This window comes from Dasypus novemcinctus, chromosome 8 (genome assembly GCF_030445035.2).
Source record: "Dasypus novemcinctus isolate mDasNov1 chromosome 8, mDasNov1.1.hap2, whole genome shotgun sequence".
Lineage (NCBI taxonomy): Eukaryota > Metazoa > Chordata > Mammalia > Cingulata > Dasypodidae > Dasypus > Dasypus novemcinctus.
In genome coordinates, this window is record NC_080680.1 from 57,611,757 (window position 1) to 57,633,070 (window position 21,314).

Consider the following 21,314-nt stretch of genomic DNA (forward strand, 5'->3'; position numbering starts at 1 on the left):
TTCTTTTTCTTAGCAGAATGATTTCAAGGTTCATCCACATTGTAGCATGTACTAGTACATCATTCCTTTTGGAGGCTGAACAATATTCCACGGTGCATATAAATCACGCTTTATTTATCTAACCATAAGTATTGGACTTTTAGGTTTACTCTACTTTTTGGCTATTGTGAATAGAGCTGCTATAAACATGGGTGTACAAATTTTATGTGGACATATGTTTTCATTTTCTTGTGTATTTACCTGTGGGTGGAATTGCTGTGTCATGTAGCAACAGATCTGGTTTTGAATACTAGCTTTAACATTTATTAGCTGTGTGTCCTTGGGCAAGGTATTTAATTTATTTGAACTTGGCTATATAACAGGGGTAATAAGACATCTCATTTTCCATAGTAAAGATGAGAGCACTTAAACAATAGTAAGCCTACAGTAAGTGGCATTGCTTCTTCAATTCATTATTTTCATCCTCCGTGGCAGCATTGCTTAGAGGAGTAGTTCTTAGTGTGGTCTGAGAGTCCAGCAGCATCACCACCATATGGGAAACTGTTAGAAATACAAATTCACAGGTCCTACCCTAGATGTACTAAGTAAAAAAACTCTCGGAATGGGTCCTAGCAATCTATGTTTTATTAAGCCTCCCAGGTGAAGTTTGAGAACCACTGGCTTAAAGGCTAAAGCTAGAGCTCTCATATCAGACAAATCCTAGCACTGGCCCTTGCTGGATGCACAACCTCTGATAAGTCAATTTAATTTCTCTAAGTCTCAGTCCTCAATTGTAAAATGGGAATAATGATAGTATCTCTCCTCATACAGCTGATTTGAGATAAATAAAATAAATTATGTAGAATACTTTGCACACTAGCAGGCACAAAGTAAATGCTTAATAAATGTTACTACTATTTTCTACCTCTTCTCAGCATGGAACCCTGGATCAGTATGGCCTGCATTGCATTATGGACTACCAAACCTCATTTCATTTTTACAGTATTAATAAACATAGTTTCACTTTTACACAAACAGTTACAATTGTTGATGGCAGGTGCAATATGACCATCATAAAATAATCAGCTTCCCAAACTCCCTTGTATCTAAGGGTAGCCATGTGACAACCCGAAAAGGAGATTTAAGTATAAGTTGCTGTATAGAACTCCTGGGAAAATTTAAATGGCTTGAGTTAAAGAGGGCAAACTTAGATGGCATGAGCTTTTTTACTGTTTCTTCTCTTTCTTCCTGCCTCAAATGCAGACTCAATACCTAGAGGGGTAGGTGACATCTTGAGTCTATAGGCAAAGCAGAAAAGAGACTGCTGGCATCATGGATATGGAATACCTACCTCTGGGCAGCTTGTCACATGAGGAAAATAACTAATTGTTAAGCCATTGTAGTTGGGTTTCCCTTACATGCAGCTGAGCACCAGCCCTAACTGATAAACCTAGGTTTAAGCTGTTCTGGGTTTAGGCCAGGGAATTTATCATGGATTTATCATTTTATTTTTAATTTCAGAATTCCCTAATCACAAATGATGTTAAGTAAGAGTTCTCTTCTCTACAATTATACAAATCAAAAAAGAATTTAATTAAGTCCTCTAAAGTCCTAACAAGGAATGGATTATATAAAGTATAAAAATATTTTTTATTAGGACTACTACCTTGTTAACCACCATTATAACCACAAATTAATTTCCTTTAAAATATGATAGCTACTAATAACGTAATTATTACTAAAGTATTGAAAAACAGAAACTATTTGTTTTCAACACATTTGCCTTAAGCAGAGAAATGAGAGGGAAATTTTTTTTCCAACTGAGCAAGCATAGTCAGTTAAGGAGCATATTTACAAGGTGCCCTGCATGGTATCCAGAAAACAAAACTGAGATTCCGCTAATAAGCCAATTGCAAGGTACATTCATAAATGATTCTCTATTGATTTGAGCATCCTAACCCAAAAGGTGATTTCAAGATCTCCAGATTTTCTGGATATGACAATTTCCTTTAGAAATGGGATCCCCCAAAATGCTACATATATCCTGTCAAGTGTGATGTGCTTTTGGAGAAAATACTTCTTGTTTTATTTTCTAGGTTGCAAAGGTTGATACCTCTTAGTGTAAGCTGTCCATGCTGCAGGCCGTCAACTGTGACTAGATGGACCGCCCCAATGTCATCATTGTCTACAATCTGAAAATGTTCCCAAGTAATGGCCCGAGACTGCCCCTCCAGGAGATTCAGACCTACAAGAGAACACAGAAAAGTGACTTGGAAAGTTCTATGATATGCCAACTTGACGACTTTAATAGAAGATTCATGAATTCTTGCTCATGGAAATACATGAAAATAGTAGCTTCAAAAGTTTTTCAAGAAACTAGAATTTAGTTTTTATTTTCAGTAATATTAACTCCAATCTGACAACTGATTCTTTATGATATATCCCTTGGAGGCAGGATGGTGCCAGAAAATAAATACTAAAGGAAAGAACAGATGTTATGTTCACAGTGGTCTCTAGCTTAAGATGTCCACAAGGAATTTTCCAAAGACTATATCCAGATATTTTAAGTAGGAAAAAAGTCAGAGGTGTTTCTGCATATAATTTATGAGAGTATAAGTAGTCCACGGGAAGGAGAACGTGAAGTAGTTAAATATTTAAATACAGAACAACTGTGCCAGAAGGGATTTCTAATGGTGTTATATATGGAGTACATGTCACTTTGCAATGAGGACTGGATCAGAGTTTAGACCCTAATAAAGAAGGGATTTTTGTAACTAAAGAAATTAAAATAACATCTTTTCCTTGGACTCAACATGCTGAAGAAAATCTGTGGAGAGAAAGCAAGGACTAGTCAAGGCCAAAAAAAATACAGACTCAGGTTAGAGAAAGGGGACTGTAGCATCATTCAACCATTCCCGTTACCCAGTGAAGCTGGCAGCCAAAGTCTGCAGAGAATCCTGAAAGGCAGCAGAGCTCTTTACGTAAATAAGTAGATAAAATTTAAAGAGTGCACTGATGAGCATAGTTTATGCCTCCCTTAAAGGGGCCCAGTTTCACCTGCCTTCCAGGCCTCGACCACTTGCCTGCTTTCTATCTGGAGCAGCCCTTGGAGGGTTCCCACAGTCTGCACAATTATAAAGCCTGGCTGCCGCCATTCCTCATCTTCTACAACCGCTCCCAGGCATGAGAGCCAGGTCTTTGCAAGGCCTCAACTGAGTCTGGGACCACAATGTTTGTGCAGTGCCTTAGAAGAGGCCTGGTAACCCAACCTAGAAGTGTGGGGAGTTAACACCCAGTGGGAAGGAGATGGGAAGGAGCTGACAGAGAGTTTGGTCCTCCTTTCTCCACCCCATGCCTAAGTCTTCCCAGACACAGCAGTTCCATCTTCTCCCTAGAGACATCGTCATGCCCCGAATGAACGTTCAGTTCTATTTTCTTGTGGAGCTTTTCTAGCTCGATCATACCATCTTTTTTATTTGTTCCTCAGCCTGACTTCCCTTTTCCTTTATTTTCAGTACAGGGTTAGTATATACAATCTGCTTCAGCTCTGTTTTCTAGGAAACACGGGTTAAGAGAGACAGTGTTAAAAAAAAAAAAAAAAAAAGAACAAGTTTTCTAGCCCATAGAAGGAATTTCAGTGACTGCAAATCAGTGTTTTGGTGCCAAGAGTGCACAGTCCAGCAAGGAATCAAGCATGGGATGCAGCAGAGAGGTAAGTAGAAAGACCAGAAATGTAGAGAGCAAGCTATGGACAGTTATATCTTTATGGCAGAGTAATGAATGCCTTTAATTTTCTTTAATGTATTTTCTGAATTTTCTACAATGGGCATGTATTAAGTTCATATAAGGAAAAATGCACTGAGGAAAGGATTCTGATGTCCAAAGTAATCAAAACCAGATTTGAAGCACTCTGTAGGGTGCTATCATGATAAGCCTGGATGTCACAGATCACACACACACATATAGACTATTCAGTTGCTATGCTTAAGGAAGAATCCACTTAATATGTGATTATGTATTGCAAAACTTTAGGCTATCCACCAGTCCTTCTTTTCTCTCATTATCCCCCTAACGGAGGTAGAGTAGAAGCAGATTTATGAATTAAGGCTGCCCAGCAGATGTTCTTATCTTTATTCTCTGTCTCTTTGTCTGCCTGTCTCTCTCCTGCTCGCTCTCACTCACTCTCTCACACACACACACATATGCACATGAGGACTTAAAGCAGACACCGCAACCTCTCCCCCTTAACAGAATGGACCACCCTGCTTTTAGGTGTGTTTTGAGTGCTGTTGACGATATTGGTGAGAAAAGAAAAAGACTTCATTTATATTCCACATTGACATCAGCCTTCAATATGAGGCTACTCAGAACTGAGAGGTAGAGAAAGCCTTTTAAAAAAAAATTTAAGTTCCCATTTATGTATGTTGGTTTCCATGTAACCCAAGCTAAAGATTACAGACTGGACTGCAGTTCACGCTTTCCTCCATTCCTCTAAGCAATCTGAGTTGGAAACCTTTCCTCTCACAATCCAACTACAGCTCAATATCACAAATAGTCACTTTTTTTTTTTGCTTCATTTAGTTGAAAGGCATCCTTTGGCTTACTTCCTGCAGGGAAAAGAACTGGGCACTAGGACTCAGAAGTCCTGGATTTAAGTTTCTCATACTGCCATTAGAAAAAGAAAAGAAAAATAAAGGAAAGGAAAAGAAGAAAAATGAGAAGGAAAGAAGGAAAGAAAGAAGGAGAAAGGGAAAGAGGAAGGGAGGGAGGGAAGGAGGGAGGGAGGGAAGGATCTGCTATTCTTGGAAAAACCCCTAAACCTATCTGGGTTTCAGCTGCCTCATGTGTGAAATGGGAATAAAATTGCCTCTCTTTCCTGACCCATACACTTTCTTGTATTCCTTCTGTGTTATGTTGCTTGACACCCTCTACTGAGCTTCACCTGTGTTCCAGGACACTCGTGGGGCATTCGTATCTGCTGTTCTGATGGAAATATGAACTGTAATAGGTGCACTCCTTTCAAAGAAGAAGTCAGATACCTCCAACTCCATCTGTAGACAAAGAGATGTACATGAATCACCTGCCAACAAATTATAGTATTAAAGTACTATTAATTCTGTGGTATTCACCACACACTGATTCAGGTTTCTGCTGCTACCTGATCTCATCTTTGACAGCCTGACTTCACTTTTTTTTAGGCTCCAGAGCTTTCATTTATAAATTTTTTTAGAAAGATGTTCCACTCCATGAAAGAATTTATTAACTGGGAACTAGTAAGTATGCTGGAGAGCATCATTTCATTCTCCTGGGAGCCTGTCTCAGCCCTGCATCAGTCCACTGGAGCCTTTCTCAAAGGCACAGCGTCAAGGTAAGTGGTTCTCAACTGGGCACGATTTCACCTCTCAGGGGCATTTAGCAATGTCTGGAGGGATTTGGGGCCTCATAACTGGGGAGGGAGGGTGCTGCAGATATTTAGTGGGGAGAGGTCAGGGATGCTGCTAACATTCTACCATGCACAGCCCCAACCCACTAGAAAGAATCTTGGTTAATAGTGCCACTCTTAAGAAACCTTGAACCTAGAGGCATCTCTCCTGCTAGACTTATTTTCAAATATCTAGATTTATTTATTCCCATGAGATCCATAGTTAATAAGTCGGGACTATACGATAGGTTTTGAGCGTTTACTTTGTGCTGTATATTGCGCCAGGTGTTGACAGAGAAAGATGAGCTCTACTAAAGAAATGCAAGGCACAACACCTACTTTAAAGAAGGTATGGTCCATCTGAGAGGATGAGAATAAGCAGAAAGCAATACTAAATAACTATACTAAATAACTATAGAAACAGACTCCTGGGTGCCAAAGTAACAGACTGAAACTACCCTCAGGCAGGGGATGTCATTTTTGGAGGAGTAGTATAAACATGTATGAGGCTGAACCATATGAAATTGTATATTATGTTCTCTTAAGAACTTTCTTCTCAAGTACAAGTAAGAGTCATACCTAAAAAAAGTAAATTTCAATTTTCCAAAGAGGCAAAAATGCCTGCAAGAACGCTGTACCTCAGGCATCCTTGCCCAGGGAAGGGTCAGATTCAGGACAGCTGGCCATTGTCCTGCTCTGCAGAGTCCCACTGAGGTGCCTGAATGAACACACCTCCATAGAGGTTAGGCTTCCACTTTGCAGCTTTCATGTAATCTGAAAAGTCCATAATCTCCATGGAGAAAATTGGGAGTTATCGTCTAATAAAAAAAAATCATGGCATTTGGACAGGTACTTTAAGAGTTCCATCCCACACTGCCAGACAAGACACACAGGAAGCAGCCACAGTAGTGGACGATTGTCTGTGAGCTCAAGGGAAACCTGGATGTGTCATGAGAAATGACTTCATAACAGGGAAGCCAGGAGCGGCAAGGGCAGGAAAGGAAAACACAGCTGCCATACATTACTATAAAGTGAAGAAATTAAAAGCAAAGGGCAAAGCACAGCATTTATAGGCTGAAGTCTTTTGTCTGCCCTTGAGGCTAAATGCTAAAAAGGCCTAAATTACATGGAGGCCAATTTGGTAACTCCAGGGACACTCATTTTCCATAAGAAACCTAAACAAGTCTGCATCAGTCTGCTCCTTTACAATTTTCCATCATGTTTGAATCAGCTTGCTGGTGGGTCTTCAAGCACGTAAAAGTATTATGTGGCAGACTGTAACCACTGCTCTCCATTCTCACTGGGTACAAATCAAGAGGCAAGTCCCTGAAATTGCGGCAGAAGAGATTCTGATTAGGATAGAAAGAATTTCCTGAAGGAGAAATTAGTTATCAAATGAGATTAGAGAATCTCCTATCCTGAGTCAGTGTTACTAATCAAAATTAAGGACCTCAACCAATTAAAAATAATAAAATAAGTTATCAGTAAAAGAATGATAAAACTCACCTTCAATTTCAATGGTCTATGTAATGCAAAAAGGCTGTCAAGAGCACCTGACTTATAGTGGTGAACCCTATTGGGCCAAATATGGCCCTGAGAGGTACATTGTAACCAACATGAGATGTTTTACATTTTAGGTTGTTTTCTATATTTAAAAATGGAAACACTTTAGAGAAAAATCCAGATTTCTAATATTTCTTAAAAATGAGAGCTTTAGCAACCCTGGGTGTGTCTCTATGGCCACTACTGCAACTGAGTTGCAGCTGCTCAGTGAGGTACAGGCTCTCTCTTTAGGTTGCCACAGTCTCCCTGGTCCAGGATGGCTCATTGACATCTCCTGGCAGACTATGCTGGGCATCTGAATTTGTTGTTCTGATTTACAATGATTGATTACCTTCTGAGGCAATGAATGTATGAAAGAATTGGATGTTCACAGGTGGAGTCTCTTAAATACCTCTGTGAATACCAACTAGGCTAGGAGCTTGGCTTCCCCTCCTCCTTACCTCATAATTCCTCCTCTCAGAATGGCTACCATTTGGCGGCTGATAGGCAATCTGCATGTCACTTAGATCTTTCCAGGTGAATGAGGAGACGGGTCTGGTATGGTCCAACAGGTGAGCCACATAGCCCTGGGGTGGGGGCTTGGTGATGTTGAACACCAGCAAGGGTTTGGGAGTCTCATCATCTTCACAGTCCAGAACCGACGTGGTCAAAGAGGTTAGGATGAACTGATCCACTTCCAGAATCAACATGGACATGAATGCAGTCCTTGGAATCTGGTTAGGAATGCCAGCTCGGATGTGGACTGGCAACCAGGCACTCTCTGACTTTTGAAGGAAAAAAACAACACATAAGGGGAGAAAACAATATGAATGAAGCTATAACATCCAGGTTAATAGCATGATATTTTACATGAAGCCACAGTGCCCTAGAAGGATCTAACAGGGATCTGAAAACTGCCTGTCCATGAGAATCACCCAGGGAGCTTTTAAAACATACTAGTGCCCAAGCTCCAACTGCAAAGATTCTAATTTATTTGTTCCAAGGAAGGGGTAAAAAAACTGGTATTTTTAAAGTACCCCAGGAGGGGACCGACTTTGGCATCAGAAGTATCTGTGCTTAGGACACTATGTCCAGCACATATGACTTTTGTTACTTAATTCCTAAGTCTTATTTCTTTCCTCCATTTGTGTAAATGGAACATTTGACTCCCAGGTTTTAAGTGAGGATTAAATGGAATATCCAATGTAAAGCACTTAGTGTCTGGCACACAGCAGGCACTCAAAACATGTTAAATCTACAAGTACAAGAACACTTTGTTTTCCCACCCACCATTATTATTCAAGGATCAGCAAAAAAGGGTAACACCAAAATAAAAAACTGAACTATTATTATAAGCAGAGTTGGGGAGAGAATTCCACTAAATGGAAAATGACTATCAGTGAACAAAATAAACATGCAATGCTTCCTGAAACAGAACAAACATGCAAGTCTGAAGGAAGTTAGGGCTGTTTTGATCCATTCCCATTATCTACTCTTAGTCTGGAGATTAGAGCAACCATCCTTCTGCCAAAGGAATACCAAGTTATACAGACTTTATTCCTTCATCCTGCCCCCATGCCCTCCAAAACCACATGACAGGAAGTAGATGAGGTGGCTGGGAGGAGATTGGTGATGGAACAGTGCATCATGGGATCGGACCTCACAAGTGCTATGTGCGGGAAGAATCCTCACACCAGTAGATTCTGGTTACCACAGGATTTTATGTGTCCCACTGTTGAGAGAACTATGCCCAATTTTCAGAGCTACAACTAGGAGTTGTAATATGTATGCAATTGAATGTTAAAGTTGAATTTTTCTCACTTCAGTCTCAACTCAATCTCCAATAAAAAGACATATCAGATTTCAAAGTGAATTTGAGACAGATACTATATGCAGAATTTACAAAGCAAATTGTCCGGAATCAATTCCAGACTTTAGAAACTACTTGCCCACTATAAGAAAATAAAACTGTTCAAAGAGGTGGGAGAAAGAAATGTATTTGGAAAGAGTTCTTTGTTGTGGTCTGAGCTGCCTCCCCCAACATCATATATACCCATGAAACAGGAGATATGGGCAGTTCTACATTCCTTGTCTCAAGTGTCAGGAGCTTCATTGGTTCCTGGCACAATGAGGACAGTTTGAGCCTCCACAGCGTATAGAAACAATTATATCCTAGGCTCCTACTGCACAACCAGCAAGGGAGAAAGGGCAGGAAGCCCTAAACTAAAGAGAAAACTGCACCCAGAATAAAAAATCTAGTAATCCAGATACAAAGACACCAACAAAAAATTACAAACCACACCAAGACAGAAAGCTATGGCCCAGTTAAAGGAAAAAGATAAGCCTCCAGATGACATAAAGGAGTTGAAACAACTAATCATACGTGTTCAAACAAATCTCCTTAATAAATTCAATGAAATGGCTAAAGAGATTAAGACTATTAAGAAGACACTGGATGAACACAAGAATTTGAAAGCATACATAGAAAAATAGCAGATCTTATGGGAATGAAGGTGCAATAAATGAAATTTAAAAAACATTGGAATCATATAATAGCAGATTTGTGAGCTTGAAGAAATGGCCTCTGAAAGAACATACAGAAGAACAGGTGAAGAAAAGAATGGAAAAAATTGAACAAGGTCTCAGACACCTAAATGACAGCAAAAGGTATGCATACAAACATGTCATGAGTGTCCCAGAAGAAGAGAAGGGAAAAGGGGCAGAAGGAATATTTGAAGAAATAATGGTAGAAAATTTTTCAACCCTATTGAAGGGCAGAGATATACATGTCCAAGAAGCACAACATATGCCAACCCAAAAAAAATCTGAATAGACCAACTCCAAGACAAATATTCATCAGAATGACAAATTCCAAAGACAAAGAGAAAATTCTGAGAACAGCAAGAGAAAAGCAATGCATAACATATAAGGGATACCCAATAAGATTAAGTGCTGATTTCTCACCAGAATACATGGAGGCAAGAAGACAGTGGTCTGATATATTTAAGATACTACAAGAGAAAAACTTCCAGCCAAGAATCTTATATGCAGCAAGACTGTCTTTCAAAAATGAGGGCATGATTAGAATATTTACAGATAAACAGAAACTGAGAGAATTTCTAAGCAAGAGACCAGATTTTCAGGAAATACTGAAGGGTATGTTAGAGCCTGAAGAGAAAAGACAGGAGAGAGAGACCTGGAAGAGAGTCTAGAAATGAAGATTATCTCAATAAAAGTATCAAAAGAGTGGTGAAATAAAATATGACAGATAAAACTCAAATAGTCAGGAATAAATTTAACCAATGATGTAAAGCACTTGTATTCAGAAAACAGCAACTCAATGTTAAAAGAAATCAAAAAAGTTCTAAATAACTGGAAGAACACTCCATGCTCATGGATTGAAAGACTAAATATCATTAAGATGTCAACTCTACTCAAATTGATATACAGATTCAATACAATCCCGATAAAAATTCCACCAGCATTAAAAAAAAAATTGAAAACACAATTATCAAATTTATTTGGAAGAGTAAGGGGTACTGAATAGTCAGAAACATCATAAAAAGGGAAAGCAAACCCTCATCTCCAGACTTTAAATCATATTACCTAGCTAGAGTAGTAAAAATAACATGGTACTGGCATAAAGGCAGACATATAGACCAATGGAACCAAATTTATGGTTCAGAAACAGACCGTCACATGTATGATCTAGTGATTTTTGACTAATTTGTCCAACCCACACAGCTTGGGCAGAAGAGTGCATTCAACAAATGGTGCTGAAAGAATTGGATAGCCATAGCCAAAAGAAGGAAAGAGAACCCCTACCTCACACCTTATCCAAAAATTGACTCAAAATGGATCAAAAACCTAAAAATAAAAGCAAGAACTTCTAGAAGAAATTGTAGGAAAATATCTTCAAGACCTGGTGGTAGGTGGTGGATTCTTAAAGGAGAATCTAAAGTACATACAGTCTAGGAATTGAATAACACAGTAAACCAAGAGGTGGATGAAAATTGTGGTTGATGGTACAGATGCAAAAGTGTCCTTTGTGAGTTACAGCAAATGAACATCACTACCACAGGGTGTTGGGAATGTGGAGAAGCATGGGAAAAATACTGCTGGAGTGACCTATGGACTGTGGCTAACATAATAATATAATATTCTTGCCTCTATGCCTAAGATGTACTGTGTTGATAATGAGGCAGTATGGAAAATGTGAGCCAAATGTACACTATGGATATGGTAACAATCAGATTATATTATCTTATCTGTAGCAAATGTTCCACCACAGTATGGTGTGCTGATGAAAGTGTGCTGTTTGGGAATTCTGCACATGTGCATGATTGTTTTATAAGTTTACAACTTCTGTCATAAAAAATATATTTAAAAAATAATAATAATAATAATAAATAACAATAGGGTGGGTTGGGGGAAAAACACACCAAATGTAAGATAAGGACTGTGATTAATAGTAAGATTTTGACAATATTCTTTCAAAATTTGTAACAAACGTCTCATGACAATGCAAGGTGTTGGAACAAGGCCTAGAGCTGCAGGATGCCTAAGAGTTACCTCCTGAGAGCCTCCGTGTTGCTCAAATGTGGCCAGTCTCAAAGCCAAACTCAGCATGTAAATGTGTTACCTTCCCCCCAGTGTGGGACATGACTCCCGGGGATGAGCCTCCCTGGCACCAAGGGATTACTACCAAGTACCAGCTGATGATGTAACTAGAAAATGACCATGAATAAAAGGGTAACTCAGACCGGCAGAATATCTCAATCTACATATAATACCAGGAGTTAAAAATTATTTTTGACCTGAATCAAGGGGGAAATGGAAAGGAAAAAAGAGTTTATATGGCTATGAGTCTCTGAGGTTATCAGAGGGGTTGCCCTTATGCACACCTCAGCAGAGTCCCAGAGACAGATAAAGTAGATACAATCCTGGGTATTGGTTCTTCTGAGGGCTACAGAGACCCGCAGGTTCAATGGTCATGGCAGATGGAGTTCAGTGCCATGTCAGCTGGCCCTACTTTGGAGTTTGTGTTTCTGTGTGATGGAGCTGGACTCAGATGTGATCTTTGTTCACAAGCCTCTCCTGTTACATTTACCAGAACTGTAGTTGGTGCTGGGGTTTAATATATACCCAGGGGACCTGAATCTCTGGACTGACCATGTGATAGCCAGGCCCTGAGCCTCAACAGACTTCAGCTCCTACACTCTGGTTTATTGGACTTACCCACTCAGCTAACATGGAGTTGAAGAAGGTCAACCACCACACCAGGGAGCCAAGAATGCCTACAACGGAAAGCAGGAGGTTTGTATCCAGCATCCATGTGGAATCTAAGGCCCCTCTTGATATAGATGTGGAGTGGACACAACCATTCCAAGGTCCACAGGATGGAGGAATAGAGTATGGACTAGAGTGGACTTACTGATATTCTATTCATGAACTACTGTGATTAGTAATCGAAGAAAATGTGGCATCGGTGTGGAGAAAGTGGCCATGGTAGCTGCTGGGGGTAGGGAATGGAAGGAAGAGATGAGATGTGGAGGCATTTTCGGGACTTAGGGTTGTCCTGGGTGATGCTGCAGGGACAGTTACCGGACATTGTATGTCCTCCCGTGGCCCACTGGGTGGACTGTGGGAGAGTGTGGGCTATGATATGGACCATTGACCATGAGGTGCAGCGGTGTTCAGAGATGTATTCACCAAATGCAATGAATGTCTCATGATGATGGAGGAGATTGTTGTTAAGTGGGGAGGAGTGGGGTGAGGGGGGTAGGGGGTATATAAGGACCTAATTTTTTTTAATGTAATATTAAAAAAAAAATGAAGACAAAAAAAGCTAATTAAAACTTCTACATACATTTAAAGAAAATGTTTAACAATAATTCAAGTTATTGGTGGTAGGGTAATTTATGAGAGTCCTGTATGATGTTATATATGTTTGTTTTGTAAGTTCACAACTATTATTATACATTTATTGTTTATATATGTTTATGTATGAATGATATACGTCAATAAATTAATTTTAAAATATATCACCAAAAAAATACAGGCTAAAGAATTTTTTTTTTTTTAATTTAGAGTTAAATCCAGGTAAACGTAAGATGGGAAAAAGAACTTTCAAATAAGTGAAGATAAGGGTAAAGAAAACATGACCTATTCTGCAAGACAAAAAAAAATTTAATTAGCAAACAAGCATAAAGTAAGATGATAGAAAATTGCACATATCCATTATTATAACAAATATATTTTGAGTCTGTTACTCAAAACAAATACTCTGAAATTCAATTAAAGTATCCAATTATATATGCCTTATAAGATATGCACTTAAAATTATATAATAAGATTAAAACTAAAAGGATGATCCAAATTTATTATGTAAGGAAAACAAGCAGAGGTAATTATATTAATTTGAAACAAGGGTGAATTCAAGGCAAGAAGCATTCAAAAGGACAATGCAGGCAGTTGACATTGACAAAATATAAGAAGATTCTTAAAAACATCACTATATTTAATACTGTTCTAGCTGAACCAATGTGAAATAGAGCAGAATAAAAGGGGAATTATTACTGAAAAGGAAAGGACAAAATTAGCATCTTTGGTAGAAGATATAATTATGTTCTTTAAGAGCCCAAAGAATTGAAAAATTCTTAGAATTACTGAATTCAGGGAAAAGGCCTGATAAAAGAAATTAAACCCAAAAAAAAGCTTTTCTATTTATCATCAATTTCAAACAAGAAGATATAATAAGGGGGAAAGATTCTATTCTCAATAGTTTTACAAAACAAAATTGCCTAGGACTGGACTTAATATGAGTTGCTCAACTCACATGAAGAAAACCGCAAACTTCACAGAAACATACAGAAAAACATTTGCCTCCTTGAAGAGAGATGCCATGTTTCTGGATGAGAAGACTCAATACGGTAAATGTTCCAATTCTTCCCAAATGATTCATAGTTTTAAAGCAATCCTGATAAAAACCCTTAGGGGCTTTTGTTTTGAAACTTAGGTAAATGATTTATTTATCTGGAACTAAGGGTAGGAGAAAATGGCTAGGAAAATTCTGAATAGGAGTGATGAAAAAGAACTATTTAGAATAGTATGGTACTGTCACAAGGATAAGTAGACAAATTTAAAGAGCAAAAGAGTTAGCCTTGACCTTGAAATAGTTGCATAATATCTCACATAACTACGTATGTAATAATCTTATTTAACTACAATGTAATATTCAAATTTATTAGTAATTTAACAGTGTTGAGAAAATATGGCTATTTGGGGGAAAAAAACTGTTCCTTGTTTTTCACCATGTAATACAATGCATTTCAGATGGATTAAAAAGGCAAATGTAAACAAAGAAACACTAAACTGGACACTTGAAAATGGTCAAAATGGGAAATTTTGAGCTGTATATACATTACTACAGTAGAAAGTTTTTTAAAAATCTAGAAGAAATTATGGATGAATAGCCATTTAGTCACTTGATAAAATAGACTATACAAGCATACAAATAATGAAGGAACAAGATAAAAAACTTCACATATAATACAAATTCAATTCAATGAAACAAAACTAATTCGAGTGTGCCTGCCTTCCCACCGTGTGTGTGTGTAAACAATGGTGGAAATACTAGTTTTGTTTTCTTCTTACATATCTTTATCTGTTTTAAATATTTGCTGCAGTACCATACAACTTTTATATTCATGAAAGAACATATTTTATGGTATTCCAAATTGATTATGAAATAGATTAATGCCATATAAAACAAGAAGGTCATTTAAATGGGTAAACCCCCAATATAAGTGGTCTAAAATTATAAATAAATAAATCCCTATTCAATACACAGAGGGAAAAATAAAAGTCAGGAAGAAAAATGGCTCTAAATTTTTTTAATGGAAACATTTAAAAGTGAAGGGAGTTTTAGGTCAAAACAACAAAAAGAAAACATCTACTAGAAATCAGAAGACCTAGATTTTTTAAGTCTTAGCTCAGCTGTAGAAATGGCAAGGTACTTCCCTTTCCTGTGTGTGGGCTAGCTAATTCATTTTCCTGGGGCACACTATAAAATAAGAAGCTTGGGCTAAAACAGTTATTTTCAAACCTGACTGATCATCAGTTTTTACTGGGTACCTTTTTAAACAGGCCAAGCCTGCATAGTTCTACTACGTGCTAGGCATTGTGCTAAGTGCTTTATAAGTATTATCTCATTTAATCCTCTCACTCTACAAAGTAGGTACTATTATTCCCACTGTAAGATGAAATGTGGCATAAAATTCAACGTCACAGAGCTGCTTAAGTAGAGGTTTGAACCCAGGCAAGCTGCGCACAGAGTTAATGCTCATAACTACAGTGTTGGAATTGGAAATCTATCTTTTAAAAGCTCCCCCAGTGATTCACCTGATCAATTGGATGAGATTAACTCGAAGTTCTTTCCAGATCTCAATTCTAAAATTCCATAATCCTGTCTTATCATTCCCTTATCATTCCTTGTCTTATCAGTTCCTTGGGGTTTATGTTCAATATTTGATTAGGCCTTTGAAAAGAAATTTTAGTGAGAAGACAGATTGTGAAAGGTAGGTCTTCCACAAATGTAATTTTGGGTCATCTTTTATCAACTCAAAATCTCAGCTGTTTTAGCAAGTGCACAGTTGCCTAAGGTTCCCAAATAGGCAAATTATAGATTACATGAAATAATAGAATTGCATGTCAAATATTTCATGTAAATTGATATTTCATATCATTTTAATATGATGACATCAAGGGAGGAAAGGACAGGAGAATTTAAGAGATTGGAAGATGGGAGGAAGTTTTTGGGAGCACGGCCTCCTTGAGGACAAAGCCCCCCCATCCAAACCTATGGAAGAGTGAAAATGACATATTGCTACAATTATAAAAGTTGGACTGAGGTTCCCATCCCCCCACCCAGTCTCCCATGGCCTTGAAGAATGAGTGTGTAGACCCCTTAATTTCCTCCACAGGTGAAAAATGATTCTAATAATCAATGAGAAAAGGAATCATGAAAGAGAAGGTATTAAAAAGGTCAAATGACAAGCTGAAGAGTATTGAATGGAAAGAGGGAAGGTTGGCGTGTAACTAGCCTTAGTTCTTCTCAAGTTGCCTTACAGATGTAGCGCTAAATCAGCGCCAGGGAAGGGAAACTAAATACAGAGATTATAGTTAAAAGCTACTATTTTAAATTACTGGAAGAACAAGCAAGCCTGCAGTTCCGGTGAATCACTGGGCAGTTCCAGACAGAATAGGCCAGGGAACTCTCCCTGGCATGGAGGTCAAAATGAACACTCCATGGAACTGGCTCTCTGGCTGGGTCAGCTGGAGACAAAAACAAATAAAACGAAGCTCTACCTTATATATGATTTTACTCCTGCTATCTGTGAGATCCAGTTGGATGGAGATGTAATCAATGTTGGGTGAAGGAGGATCCAAATGTTGATATCGAAGCCCCATCAAAAGGAACTCCTCACAACTCACTTTGAGACTATCTATTTTCTTCAGCTCTAGGGTACAGCTTCCACCTGGACACCTCAATTCTGTTCCCAGTTCTAAAATATACAGAATTGGATTAATACAGTCACTTGAACATAAAAATTATAAAATTTAAGAACAGTTCCTCCCTCCCATATTATTTACACCCCAAGAATTCTCATGTGTTCCCTCTAGTCATTCCTTGCATTGGTTGTCATTATTCTGAAAATCTGTAATTTCCTTTTACTGAAAAGAACAGTTGACCAGTTATCTCACCAGTCCCTTGCCCAATAAAAGTTGCACTAAGAGAAAAAATAAAAAAATGTATTTTCTGGTGCTTGAACAAATAAGCCATTGGCTCACTAAGGCTTTCCACAGTCTAGCTCCAGCTTTCCTTTGCAGAATCAGCACGATGGCTCCATCATACAATCTCTATTAGAGCATCCGACTCATTAACATTGAGCTCCTCACATTGTGCTCATCATGCTATCAAACGCTGCATAGCCTTCCAGATCCAGTTAGCCTTTCAACTAAACCTTCTCTTAAATATTCTTTGGCCTCTGAGCTAAGCCACTCTCTTCCTTTCACTGAAAACCATAAATGTCTTTCCAGTAGTCTTCCTGTCTTGGCCCAGCTATAGTTTTCAAATCTTGTGGGGTATATGATACTCACAGGACACTTATTTTTTTCCTTTGTGTATAAAATGAGGATTCTACAACTTAACCACAGATGTCTTTGAAAACCAAATGAGATGTATCTTTAGCTATAAACTTCTGTCCAAAATTCAAGGTATTATTATGACTATGATTATCCTTTTTATTTCTTGGTCTTCCCATAGTACCAGGGCACTATGCATATAGGAGGTACTCAAGATATATTGAGTGAATGAATAGCAGAAGGAACATTAACCATCAATTCTCCTGGTTTAAACCATGCTGCTGCCCACCAGCACTACTTCAAACTTGCTTAGAGTCTAGTAATGCTTACTACATACACCAACAACACCTCCTACTGCTGCCATTACTACTAATACTAACAGGAGCTGGCAATTACTGAGCACTTACTATACGCTAGACACTGCACTAAGCACTTGGGGCATGTGATCTCACTCTCATCCTTAGGACAAAACCATGGAGCATCTATTATCCTTTCCTGTTTTACAGAGGCTTAGATGGGTTAAAGAAACATGCCTAAAATCACACCAAACAAAAATAGCACAGGCCATTTTCAAACTCAGGTCTTCCTGATCTGAACCACTATACCACATTTTTTCAACCAGTTAAAACTCATATACGTTAAGGAAAATTCTTTGTCATGTTGGAAGATGACCATTTATAGATCTTTTGGTCAATGTTAGTAACATCCAGATAAGCATTATAATGTATCATACGGGACTCAGAGAATAAACTGCGTGGCTCATCTCCACGAGGTTCTTCCGGCTGGGGCTCCACCCGGACCACCTGGCCATGGGCGGGCAGCTGGGTGCCCGCTGGGTCCAGCCTGACCGTGCACTCCAGGCTAGCCGTCCCATCGTAATCAAATCCGAGCACGTTCTTATCAATCGCTTGGGACAGGCCGTAGAATTCAGACACCTCCAGCACATTGTTAGTCATGCGGATGATGTTACAGTCTGGTTCCAGGAGATAGATCCGCAGAATAAAGTTTTCCGTGAAGGTGTCTGTTTCAGTAAATCTAGGAAGAAAATGGAGCAAACATGGTATTTATTGGTGCTCAGTTGCTTCTGATACCTGTAAACCTGGCTTGAAGCTTAAAGATTGACCTTCACACAATTTGTATATTGGGTAGAGTGTGAGTTTTGTTTCAGAATCTACATTCAACCTCTGTGCTCTTTTCCCTTCTCTTTAGTTTGGTGTAAACACATTTTTCTGTCACCTCCTTCAATCACCTTTCTTTCAACATCTGCGCACAGACCCATCAGCCATACCATGTAAAGACTGATAAGAGCTCAGATACTTAAGAGATTCTATGAGTGCATAAGTAATTTAAGAACATCAAGCCTGTATAATTACTGTTTGAATTTTAATTAGGGGATGAAAGGTTGGGGACTTTTCCAAAGCACCAACGCATTTTTGTTCTTCAGAGACAGCACAATGTGGGAGGTCATTTGTAATCTAGTTTGGGTGCCCAGCTCAGTGCTTGGCCTGCAAAGAGTATTCAGTAATTGTTCCCTCCATTCCCTCCATCTCCTCAGTGACTCTCCTCGCAGGGGATATTTAGAGACTAGCAGAGAAGGCTTGTCATTCTTTTTGAGTGGAGAAAATTAATGAGTGCTATAAGTGCGTATCAATAATAAATCTTCTAATCGATGATATAACCATCTTAAAGTATACACTTCAGTGGTATTAATTATATTCACAATATTGTGCTACCATCACCACTATTATTACTGAGACCTTTTCATGACTCCAAAAGGAAACTCTGCGCCTGTTAAGCAATACTTCCCCAACCCCCTCTCCCTCAGACCCTGGTAACCACTAAGGTATAATATTTTTTTGTCTCTATAAATTTCCATATTCTGAATATTTCATAAAAGTGGAGTCATAACAATATTGGTCCTTTTGTGTCTGGTATATTTCACTCAACATAATGCTTTCAAGATGCATCCATGTTTTAGCATATATCAGAACTTCATTCCTTTTTACAACTGAAAAATATTCCATTGTATATACCACATTTTGTTCATCCAATCACCTATTGAGGGACAGCTGGCTTGTTTCTAGCTTTGGGTTATTATGAATAATGCTGCTATGAACAGTGGTGTACAAGTATCTGTTCAAGGTCCTGCCTTCATTTCTTCTGGGTATATACACAGGAGTGGACTGGCTAGGACGTATGGTACCTCTATGTTTAACTTTATAATTGATTTTTAAAAGACTTTTTTTATTATATGTGCTTAAAAATGGAAGAGATCTCAACTGGAACAATCAGAGATAGCTGGACAAGAACACTAAAGGGAAACAGAGTAGGGCTAACAATTTATCCCAGAAAAGCCCCAAGGAAGATGATACAAATACAGATCATTTAAAGTTAGCTGTAATTCTTGTCTCACATCCTCAGGTCCCCAGTTTCTACTGATTACTTTCATGTTTAGAAAATACCCATCCACAGACAGAGCCCTAACAATTATACAGAACGGTTCCCTGGCAAAGAATAAGCAATATTGCATTGCTGCTTACCTGTAAAGTCTAAGCTTCACCGTGTCTTCATCAAGAATTGGGCAACCGTTGTGAATATACTCTACTTCGTTGGGAAGGAAATGGCAGTCAAATACCTATTTCACATGAAGAAACGGATAAATATCTATGAGAAAATTGGTACAAAATTTTATTTTGAAGTAGAGAACACTCTGGAGAAATTATGGTCTGTTAGTGTTTTATGTGTATAACCATTTTCACCACAACCTCCTCTACCTGATCCCTTATGCCATCTCGCCATCCTACTTAAAAAACTGTGTCTTGTTTGGAAAATATCTAAATAATGAACATTCAAACCAATAAAGCAGATAAATTAAAGCGTGATTGCCTCTCTCAACAATATGTTTTTATAGTGTATAGTGCATTTAAAATATGCTTTCGGCAGCAGACTTGGCCCGGTGGTTAGGGCATCCATCTACCAAATAGGATGTCCATGGTTCAAACCCCGGGCCTCCTTGCCCTGTGTGGAGCTGGCCCATGCGCAGTGCTGATGCGTGCAAGAAGTGCCCCCCCCCATGCAGGGGTGTCCCCTGAGTAGGGGAGCCCCACGTGCAAGGAGTGTGCCCCATAAGGAGAGCCGCCCAGCGCGAAAGAAAGTGCAGCCTGCCCAGGAATGGTGCAGCACACATGGAGAGCTGACACAACAAGATGACGCAACAAAAAGAAACAGATTCCCGTGCCGCTGACAACAACAGAAGAGGACAAAGAAGACGCAGCAAATAGACACAGAGAACAGACAACCAGGGTCAGGGTGGGGGAGGGAGAGAGAAATAAATAAATCTTATAAAAATAAAATAAAATATGCTTTCATTTACCAAAATGTTACTTACCCACACTCACCAGGGGTTCGTGTCAATTGAGTTAGAGAGGTCTAACTGCGCACATGCACGCAAAGGTTTCCATAACTCTATGCACAGGCATGCTGTGCTAGTTTTCTATATGTTTTTTCTTTCCCTTTTAATTCTTTCTTTTTTTATATATTGAAAGATGAAGTCATTGACTGTGGACACTATTGTTTTCAATCAGGACCAAGCAAGACCCATCGTTATCTATCATGTACTTCCAAAAGACTGTTTTTAATAGTTGTATAATAGCAGAAATGACTAATGAGACAAATGGAAACTTAAAGGCAATTTCCTCTAGTAAAATAAAATTGTGATGAACTTTATCACCTCATTCACAATTAATAAGGAAACTGCTAACTCTTCCATGCCTAGTTTTTAAAAACAGGACCTTCTCTTCCTCCCACATCATGACCTTCATTCTGCTGAATCTGACTTGGTTCTAAGAACCATTCATCACTAGTCTGTACCTTTTTACAGTCTCAAACTTTTTCAGGTAACATAATCCACTCTGGAGAGACTTCATCACTAATACAAATGATTTTCTTTCCCCACAGACATCATTGGTTCCTCTTCTTAATTGGCAATGAAGAAAGAGCTAAAAGAAAGACCTTCCCCTATCTCATTGACAAACAGTCATAGCAATAAAGAAACAATCTGCTTTGTTAAAAGAAACATCTGTTTTATGCTTCATAATATGTTTTCCTTTTATAAAAGGCGACAACCATAATTGTCCATAAATTTACTAACTAAAACAAAGGAGAGCTAAATCCTTTTCTAATTACTGTCTAGCTTTGTTTTTTTCCACTTCAACTGCTTTTCAAT

The 21,314-nt window shown here is 38.5% G+C and overlaps 1 protein-coding gene across 1 annotated transcript in view; it reads right to left on the reverse strand.

The window, feature by feature from the left end:
• FREM1 (FRAS1 related extracellular matrix 1) overlaps positions 1-21,314 on the reverse strand; it is a 161,804-nt gene that overhangs the window by 104,767 nt on the left and 35,723 nt on the right. The window contains exons 3-8 of the mRNA XM_058301883.2: positions 19,630-19,724; positions 17,823-18,124; positions 16,313-16,509; positions 7,405-7,728; positions 4,922-5,030; positions 2,093-2,224 (exon numbers count right to left, since the gene is read on the reverse strand). Of these exons, the coding sequence (XP_058157866.1) occupies positions 2,093-2,224; positions 4,922-5,030; positions 7,405-7,728; positions 16,313-16,509; positions 17,823-18,124; positions 19,630-19,724 (1,159 nt within the window). The remainder of the gene's footprint in view (positions 1-2,092; positions 2,225-4,921; positions 5,031-7,404; positions 7,729-16,312; positions 16,510-17,822; positions 18,125-19,629; positions 19,725-21,314) is intronic.